The 9383-nt window shown below is 41.9% G+C and overlaps 1 protein-coding gene across 1 annotated transcript in view; it reads left to right on the forward strand.

The window, feature by feature from the left end:
* The window catches only part of hdac4 (histone deacetylase 4), a gene marked incomplete at its 3' end in the record, with an annotated part of 212896 nt that extends 208141 nt beyond the window's left edge, over positions 1-4755 (forward strand). Inside the window, exons 26-28 of the mRNA XM_079517717.1 lie at positions 2074-2158; positions 3685-3823; positions 4710-4755. Coding sequence (XP_079373843.1) covers positions 2074-2158; positions 3685-3823; positions 4710-4755 — 270 coding nt within the window. The remainder of the gene's footprint in view (positions 1-2073; positions 2159-3684; positions 3824-4709) is intronic.
* Between the last annotated feature and the right edge of the window lie 4628 nt (positions 4756-9383).

Below are 9383 nucleotides of genomic sequence, written 5' to 3' on the forward strand. Positions count from 1 at the left end.
CATTCCGGATTGGGAAGGCACATTGGGGAATACCCCAGTTTCCTCTGCTTTGTGGCTTGGAGACTGCAGCGGCCTCCTAGCCTTTCTCCGCGATAGGTTTGTGTGTGTGTGTGTGTGCGCGTGTGTGCGCGTGTGCACGTGTGTGCGTGTGTGCGTACGTGTGTGCCTGCGCGCACGTGTGAGAATGGGCAGCTTTTATCGTCATACATCTCCTTGTGCCAATATTTGTGTCTTTGGAGTGGGATGCAACACAGAGCACACATTGTCGTTTGTGTCCGAGAGTGGTGGAGGCTTGTGGTGAGTGGGAGATGGTGTGTGCATCTGCAGTGGTGGAAACTAACCAAGTACATTTACTAGTACTGTACTTGAGTACAATTTTGAGTAATTTCTACTTTACTCAAGTATTTCCAATTTCCAGTACTTGCGACACAATTTGAGCTTGTAGATCTGCTATTTTCAAGAGATTTCTATACATATGAAAACTTGAAATTAGAAATCTGCATAACGAGTACTTTTAGTTTTGGTACTTTAAGTACATTTTGATAACAAATAGCCTACTTTTGTACTTTTACTCAAGAATTCCGGACTTTTACTTGTAATGGAAGTAAAGAATGTGAGTACTTTTTCCACCACTAGGGGTCCATGTACTGTAGTACACTGGGCCAGGACCCATTTGTGGGTGCGGACACATTTTTATGAGTCACGAGTAAATATATATCCCTTTATTTTATTTGTATTTATTTTTTATTTTTCTAAAACATTTAGTTTATAATTATTATTATTGTTTCAAAACATTTTCAAAAAAGTTTTTTGTTTTATGTATTAGAATTAGAATTCAAAAGAATAATTATAGAAAATTATAAATATAGAAAATAATAATTATAGAAAATATTAAATATATTAAATAATAAGCTCTAAAGATATTTTAAAATATATATTTGTGAATGTTAATGACGAACGGATTACTCGTATTTGGGGAGATGTAGTTCCAGACTATATACAAGTAGCATTCAGAGATTGTGGAATAGTCTATACGCAAGACTAGCTATTGATGGGCATACTGTACATTACATGTTGCTCCAAGGAGACCATTAGACAATGAGTCTGCATGGTCATGGTCAATTCTCTCCAAGAACTGGACCATCATTTACACGGTGGCCATTTTGCTCTTACAGTATGTTGTTCTCTGGGGACCATATTCAGTATTATCAGTTGGGCACCTTGCTATTTATAAAGCTGTCTTAAAGGGGAAAACCACCCATTTTCAACATTTTACTATGTCATTAATATACCTTAGAGCTGTTGTGTGGAAATAATCAAAAAGTTCCCCCATTCTGTGTTTCCTAGAACTGTAATTATGAAAAAAATCATTAACATGGTGAAACACATCTTGATGACATCACCAAGATGTGTTTCACCATGTTAATGATTTTTTTCAGACCTCTAGTTCTAGGAAACACAGAATGGGGGAACTTTTTTATTATTTCCACACAACAGCTCTAAGGTATATTAATGACATAGTAAAATGTTGAAAATGAGTGGAATGCCCCTTTAAGCATCTCAAGACCAGGATGATTTTACATGGCAGCAGCGACAGTGAGCACATAACAGTAAAGCAAGCAAGTAACGTTTCTTTGTACAGGACCTTTTCTGAACCATGGTTCGTGCTTCACAATGCAAAACAAACGGACACAGAGAACAGCCAAACCGACACGATATTCCAAAAGACACAGCACAGCCACATACAGTATACTGTTTAAACAAATACAGTGAGACAAACTTAAAACCAGGAAAACATAAAAGGGTGTAAAATGGTCTTAAGACACAGAACAGTGGAACAAAGTAAAAGCCAGGAAAAGCCTTAGACACAGCGACAAGTTAAAGAAAACAAATGGGACTTCAGCGGTTCTTTACAACTCGTTCAGAATGTGGCTTGGAAGGGGCGACTGCTCCACAATGGAGGGGCAACAGTAGCAAATGGACTATCCCCCTTTGTTTGGCGGAATAGCGCAGAAAACTTCCCCATCAACATTTTGGAATCACGTTGCTTTTTTTGTTTTTCCCTCCATCCAGCTGGACCCCCTGCCTGAGGAGCTGTTGCAGCAGAGGCCTAACCTTAACGCTGTCCGCTCCATGGAGACTGTCATGGAAGCTCACAGTGAGTGGATTGTTTATTTCTTTCGTCTCCACAATACAACTCCCTAATATGTCCCACTTTACCCCTACACAGTATATCTGCTGTCGGGAAGAAACCACCTAACTCCAAAATGTTTATTTTTCAGGAAATTAAAAATAAATACATTTTCAGGAAATGAAGAAAGCTTTAGATTTTGAAAACAAAGCAATAATGCCTCATCAAAGTTGGTATTGTGACTTTACATATTATCAATTACTTGCATTGAGATGGGGAGAGGTGGTGGAGTTTGAGGGTCCAATGGGGTTCAGAGGTTTTGTCTGAAGCGCTTTTTAATACTTTTCATTGGTTCAATATTTTTTTAACCAACACACAGACGTAAAGCATGTTCAATAGCATTGATTTAAAAAAAATCAAAATCCTTCAAAATAGAGATAGGTGGTTTCTCTCTGACAGCAACCATACTTCTTCGCATGACACAGGGTATGGCGTTTGGTTTTGCGTTTGGTTCCAGTTCCGGACCAACTTTTATCGTTCTGAACCAATTCATGTTCAGTGGAAACACACAAAAAAACACCAAAAAAAAACAGTTCAACTCCGGTGGAAAACGGGCCTCAGTCCTCCAACTTAACCCGGAAACCCGATTTTGTGTCCCAAATTGTGATTTGCTTCCGGAGGAGCCGAGACCGGGGAGAGAATGTTTCCAAGCCGCTTGTAGCGGCGGTTTTCACCGAGTGCACATCAATTGCAGGCGTCTGTTCTTGTCCTCTTGCCGGATGTGTTGACTGTCCATCTGTGCGGGTGTTTTTGGATGGACCGGCTCTCAGGCTATTGGGAGGGAAACCCATGACTACACTTTCTGGGAGATGTGGTTTTTAAAAAAATACGGCATTGCCGAGTCGCAGACTTCAAAGGGATGTTTTAGAGCTGACACAAAATTAAAATGTAAACATAGCGTGCCTGCGTGCGCGTGTTGGAACGGTTTGCGAGTGAAAGTGTTCCACCTATGATACTGACGTGCATTCATAATATATATATAATTCTAAATAACAGGTTTATGTTTATTTATGCAATCGTGTTGTTTGTTGTGCATGGTGTGGGCTAGAATGCATGTCAAACAGCTCATACTATATGAGAAATACAGCATCTATACAACATGACATGCAGGAGGAGCGGCGTGTGGAATTGGAATGTGGCCGTCAGTCAGTCCTAGAACCTGCTTGATTCCTCCACAATTATCTAATCCTCTCCTCCTTGCTCGGAGGCGGGACTATACGTGAGTGGAGGACACAAGTGTGGAAGTTGGGAGTATTTGGAATGACCAGATGGATTCTCTTACCACTACGTCGCGGCCACCCCATCATTATCCACTTTCAACCTGGCATGCCTATTCTTGTACATTGGCTATTTTTGCTATTCGACATATATGACAGAGTATAGGGCCTAAGCTTTCTCCATACACTATTAAATACTGTAACCGTTGACCTAATCTGTCATTGTTCAACCAGTAGTAACTAGTATTGTTGTGCATGGCGGTGGATGGCTTGTAGGTAAATACTGGCGCTCGCTGCAGCGCTCCGCCTCTACGCTGGGCTGCTCTCTGAGCGAGGCTCTCAGACAGGAGACGGATGAAGCCGAGACTGTCACGGCGATGGCCTCCTTGTCTGTCGCCAACAAGCACATCAAGAGGTACGTTGGTTGCGTGTCTGTCTCTTTGCTGTTGTCTGTCGTGGGTGAGTGGGGTGATTTTGGGCCCTATTTTTTGCCATTGCTATACACATTATGCCTAAACTTCTTTGCCTTTTTAAGTGGTGCTAGCCCTCCTATTATGTGACTTTGTATGTACTGTATGCTAGTTTTTTATTCCTAGGATAGCTCAGGTTTAGGAGCGCTCGTTTTACTACTCTTTTACTACCGCGGATTTTTTAATCGTTTTTGGATTAAGGTTGGTGAGGGGTACGTTAATAGTTTTTGGATTAAGGTTGGTGAGGGGTGCGTTGCTCCCCTGCTTGCGGTTATGTTTAGGTTAGAGTTAGAGATAGGGTTAGTACTAGTCATAGAGTACTAGTAGGCATAAACACTTGTGTGCGGTCCAAAACACAGCCCAGCGCTTCCTACTCCACTGACAACCAATCACAGCGCTCCAAATTCCCTCCCATCATAGGAATAAAAAACTCGCGTACTGTATGTCTGTCTGTGTGTATGAGCATGGATGAGCACGGAAGTACCACGCCAATACCGCTGGATGGCACTGTTGAGCAGCGACACACGCACACACACAAAAACACAGCCATTTTCGAGTCACTGTGAATCTCCTTCTCTAGCGTTAGAAACACTAATATGCTAACCGGGAGGTTGCGCTAATATTTTATTGAGCTCCTAACATCGTCCCTCACCTCAATCTGAGCCTCAATTCCTAGAAAACGCAGCTAAGATCGTGCACAAAGTTTGGGGATTTCAATGACGTAACAAAGTTGCCTACCAACGGGGAAAGCGACCAGGATGCGGTAAATATAAGCGTATTAATTTGGGATTAATACTCTTAACATTTCTCGTGTTCTTGTGTCTGGCACAGGAGGTTACTTAAAGAAGGAAGCGAGAGCAAGCACTCAGTTGAATAATTCCACGTAATAGTGTAACGGGTGCACGGTTCTGGAAGATATACACTGTGAGAATGAATACCAGCACTCACGTTGTATCCTTTAGGATTCTTGTTTATTTTTCGATTTCCCCCAGCAGTCAACAACAGACAGATGGACGTTTCGGCCGAGTGGCCTTCTTCAACTCTAATCAATGATTAGAGTGGCACAGGAGGTTAAACACAAGATACATTGAACATTGTTCAACTTTGTTGAACAATGTTGTGAGCTTTTAGATTGCCAAATCATGTTTTTCAAAATAGTTAAAAAGGCAAATAAGTTTAGGGATAAGGTGTATAACCCTGGCAAAAATAGGGCCCTTAGTTCTCTTACTATATGTAATTTACTTGAAACGCATATGATGTAATATCGCCTCTGTGGCTTATGTCATGAGTGGGCGTGTTTATACCAGTCAGCTGTGTGTGTGTGTGTGTGTGTGTGTGTGTGTGTGTGTGTGTGTGTGTGTGTGTGTGTGTGTGTGTGTGTGTGTGTGTGTGTGTGTGTGTGTGTGTGTGTGTGTGTGTGTGTGTGTGTGTGTGTGTGTGTGTGTGTGTGTGTGTGTGTGTGTGTGTGTGTGTGTGTGTGTGTGTGTGTGTGTGTGTGTGTGTGTGTGTGTGTGTGTGTGTGTGTGTGTGTGTGTGTGTCAAGCTTCCGAGAGGTGCACCTTACCAAAGGCTTAATTAGAAACACACTGAATACATGGAGTACAGATGTTTGCTGCACATAAGCCAGCTCCATTCACAGTTTCACACACACACACACACACAGTCATAATACTCTCTTAGCAGTTTTATCTCATACAATTGCATGTAGTATGTCGGTAGTTTATAAGCATGATGAAGTACTATTTCAGCGTTCCATCCTCATTGGGATAAGGTGATGTCTATTATGGTATTTCATTTATTTTGTTCCACCAGGGCTGAGGAGGAACCTATGGAAGAGGAAGCTCCAATGTAAAGAAGCATCTCTTGGCTTGGACCACCACACGACAGAGAGCGCTCTGCATCTCTTGACAGTCCCTTCAACAAAGTCCCAACTCTGTTTCAATTCGAGTCCCCTTCCCCGCGTCTCGCCTCCCCTGCTGTGTTAAGATGGCGTCTTAGCTTGAGAAGGGTGCGGGCCCATCGCAGTGTTGACAAAGGGGACCACGGGGTCTGAAACAGAACACTAAAGGTGCCCCCCATGCATCGCACTCTGTGAGAGTGGACGGACTTGATTGGCATCAGCGTGTAATGTTGTCTCCGTGTCAAGAGGCCAGAGGCCCCCGATTGCCAGGTCCTCAGTGCCTGGGATTCAAGAGGGACGTGTTGTTGCACTGTCCCAACCTTGAGGGCCAGTGCTTTTTAAAAACCACAAGACGGGACTCGTCACTCGACCCCGTCTGCCTCCAAAGCGGCGGATCGTCCGCCGTCGCCGTGGATTAACCGTGTTCGTTCGTCTCCATTTCGTATCTTTGTTGCTCTATCTCTCTCGTCTTGCTTTTGTAAAAAAAAGAAAACGCAAACGACAGAGCTAATGTTGTAATTGGTGCTCTGCGCTGAGGATGGATAGTTACTGCTCTTCAAGGACATTTGGGGGAGAAATAAGAAAGAACATTTGTAGAATTTGCGACTTTCCAAGGTTTTTCTCAAGAGAAAATTGGATAAGGACATGAAAGATGGACAGGTAGTCTATTTCCAAGATGGTGGACAGTAAAAGACTGTGAGTTTGTGCCTTTTCTTTATTTTATTTTTTATTTTTTTGTCTTTTCAAACCTGGTGAATATTACACAATGAACTCAAGAGATTTGCCTTATGAAAAGAACAAAGAAAACAGGTTTTGGAAAGAGGCCTCTCCCTGTCACCCCTTCACATTTTCTATCCCTGGCAAGAGTTTCAATGCCTGCACGTTGTTGGCACATAGACTGGAGACCCCTGGCATGTTTACCCATAACTCCCTGTAAACCAGCTTACTGTCCTACTCTGTACCTTAACCACCTCTCCCTCCCAAACTCCCTTTTCTTACCTACCTGCACTTTTATCCCTTTTAGAAGGTAGTTGCCGGCCTTGCAGGTGTTAACATGGTTGGTGTGGGTTGTTTCACTTAACAAGTAAACGCTAAAGTGGTTTAGTATTACTCCATGTAGCCCTTTACCAGATTAGCATTACCTTTACTCAAGGAATTAACTAGCATGCATGCACTGTATTAGGACTGTCCGAAAAGCTATAAGAATGCCCTTCATATGTATAGTAATAAGATACTAAACAAGCCAAAGCATGATGTACTATTGTTTATACAGTATCAGCTGTACCACTTAGTATTTCAAACATATAAGAAAGACTTTCCAGTCACAATTCGTACACTATTCCTAAGATGCTTGCCTGTGGGAAACAGTTGTGCCATCATGAACGTACAATTTTTCTCTTTATGAGCAAGTTGAATTCAACAGAATATATCATGATGTGGATCAAAAATTAAGAAAATGGAGAACCTGTTTTCTCCAGAGATTTACTCTTTATTGCTAACAATGCAAGTTTGACTATACCACCTTTGATATGCATAGGGATGTTCCAGAGTCTCCATAGTGATGGCTCAGATATTTGTGTCATCTACTGTATTTCTCCTTGTTCAGCACATCTGCGGCCCAACTGTCAGGTGCTATTGGGCAGGTGTGCGTGTGTTTGTGCACGCACGTGTGCGTGTCTGTTGATGTGTTTGTCTGTCTGTTTGTCTGTGAAAGTGTGTGCGTGTCGCATTGTACAAGAAGCTCTCTCTTAGCCTTTGCTTACAGTCACTCAATCTGATGGCACATGCGAAGGGCATGCACATAATACACGTATATTTTCACGGGGAGGTTTTGCTTTTCAAACCTCTCCATTCGCCTCTGCAATGAAACATAGGCTACTATGCTAGATAAGCACATGCATGATAGATATCTTCTTGACGTTTTGGACTTTGCTCAGATTCTGGGGAATGATTGTACAGTTCTCTGGTCTGCTGAATCCCCCCCCCAAAACCAAAGTTTTTTTGTTTTGTTTTTTTACTGTGACTGAGGAATTCCTTCTTTTTCACTTCAGCAGGTAACCAGACGACATTTGGAGTTCCAATCTTATTGTAAGAAACTGATAAAACAGTGAATGTGCCTAGTGAATGTCCAGATATACCATACTTGCCCACGACTTGCCTGCTGTGGCCAGTTGTATGCCCTGCCCACCCCCCAGCCTTCTGCCATCTCATGTTTAGCCTCTGGGCAACTACCTTCTCCCATTGTATTTGTTTAAATTGTTCATTTTGACATATCATCTAAAGAGCTAATCAAACATTTATCACATTTCTAAACAGAAAACAGTGCTGTTTACAGTTTTTTGACTTTGGGGTATTCCAGCCATGCACTGCAGAATCCTGATTGTTAATTCAACTCAAGAGTAGTGTACAAATGAAACCAAACGAACCCGTAAGGGTGCATTTGGTTCCATTTGTGCACTCTGAGTTCCATCAACACTGCTGATTTGACTGTATGCATTTGTTGACTGCTCAACAAATTTCCCTCTCATCTTTGTCTATTTCCCCTCTATGCTGGTTGTGTTGTTGTCTCTTTAAGTGGACTCTGTTAACTTTGTATTTTTATTTGTAGTTATTTTTGTACTTTTCCACAAGTTTTCCGGTTTTGCGTACACCCCCCCCCCCCCCCTCCTTCTCTCTCTCTCTCTCTCTCTCTCTCTCTCTCTCTCTCTCTCTCTCTGTTACATTGTACATTGTACAGCTGACATACTTCACAACAGGTGAAGTTTCATGTTGTTTATTTTGGTGGACATTTCATGGTTTTTTTGTGGGTTATGGTTGTTGTTTTTTTTGTTGGGGGGGGGGGGGGATACAAATATTTCTACTTTGTATAATTCCAACAATTGTGTATTTACTATACCGTCTGTTCATAGTAGATTTATATATGAAACAATTCTAAGTATATTATATACATATATATATATATGAAATATTATGATCTTGTTTTGGAAGTTGGTATTTGCATTTTCATAGGTCTTAACTCAGGACCTTGCTCTGGGTTGTTGTTGTTGCTCAAAGCACCACTAAAGGCCTATTCATACTCCGAAAAGGTGGTCACCTCAATAGGCCTTAAACTGTCCCTGGCAGCAGTTGGCCGTGTGTTGAGTAGCGTTAGCGTAGCATCCCATAAAGTAACATTGATGGCTGGCTTTTGACTATTGTCATCCCATGAATGCCATTTTAGGAGTGCCATCACTCGTCACCCGCCGAAACACACATGCCACAAACGATCCCACATTACGCCATCTTTTTTTTTTTTTTTACTTATGTAATGTTGGTTTCCTGGAAAGAAAAATAGTATAACGGAGGAAAATGTGAGTTAATTTCCCCACTGACAACAATACTGTATAGTTGAGATATTTTACAAGACACTTAAGTCTCACTGGTCCGTGAGTCAGACATTAACGTCTCAAAAATGGCCAATGTAGGGTTCCGGTATTTTTTTCTTGGAAACCAACAATAGCACTTTTATATCAACCAATCACGCTACAACTGCAATGAAGTTAGCGGTCTAGCATGAAACATAAAACACATAATCACAGTTCCTATCTAGTCTCTGGGTTTCTCCA

The sequence above is a fragment of the Electrona antarctica genome, assembly GCF_951216825.1.
Source record: "Electrona antarctica genome assembly, chromosome: 13".
Taxonomy (NCBI): Eukaryota; Metazoa; Chordata; class Actinopteri; order Myctophiformes; family Myctophidae; genus Electrona; species Electrona antarctica.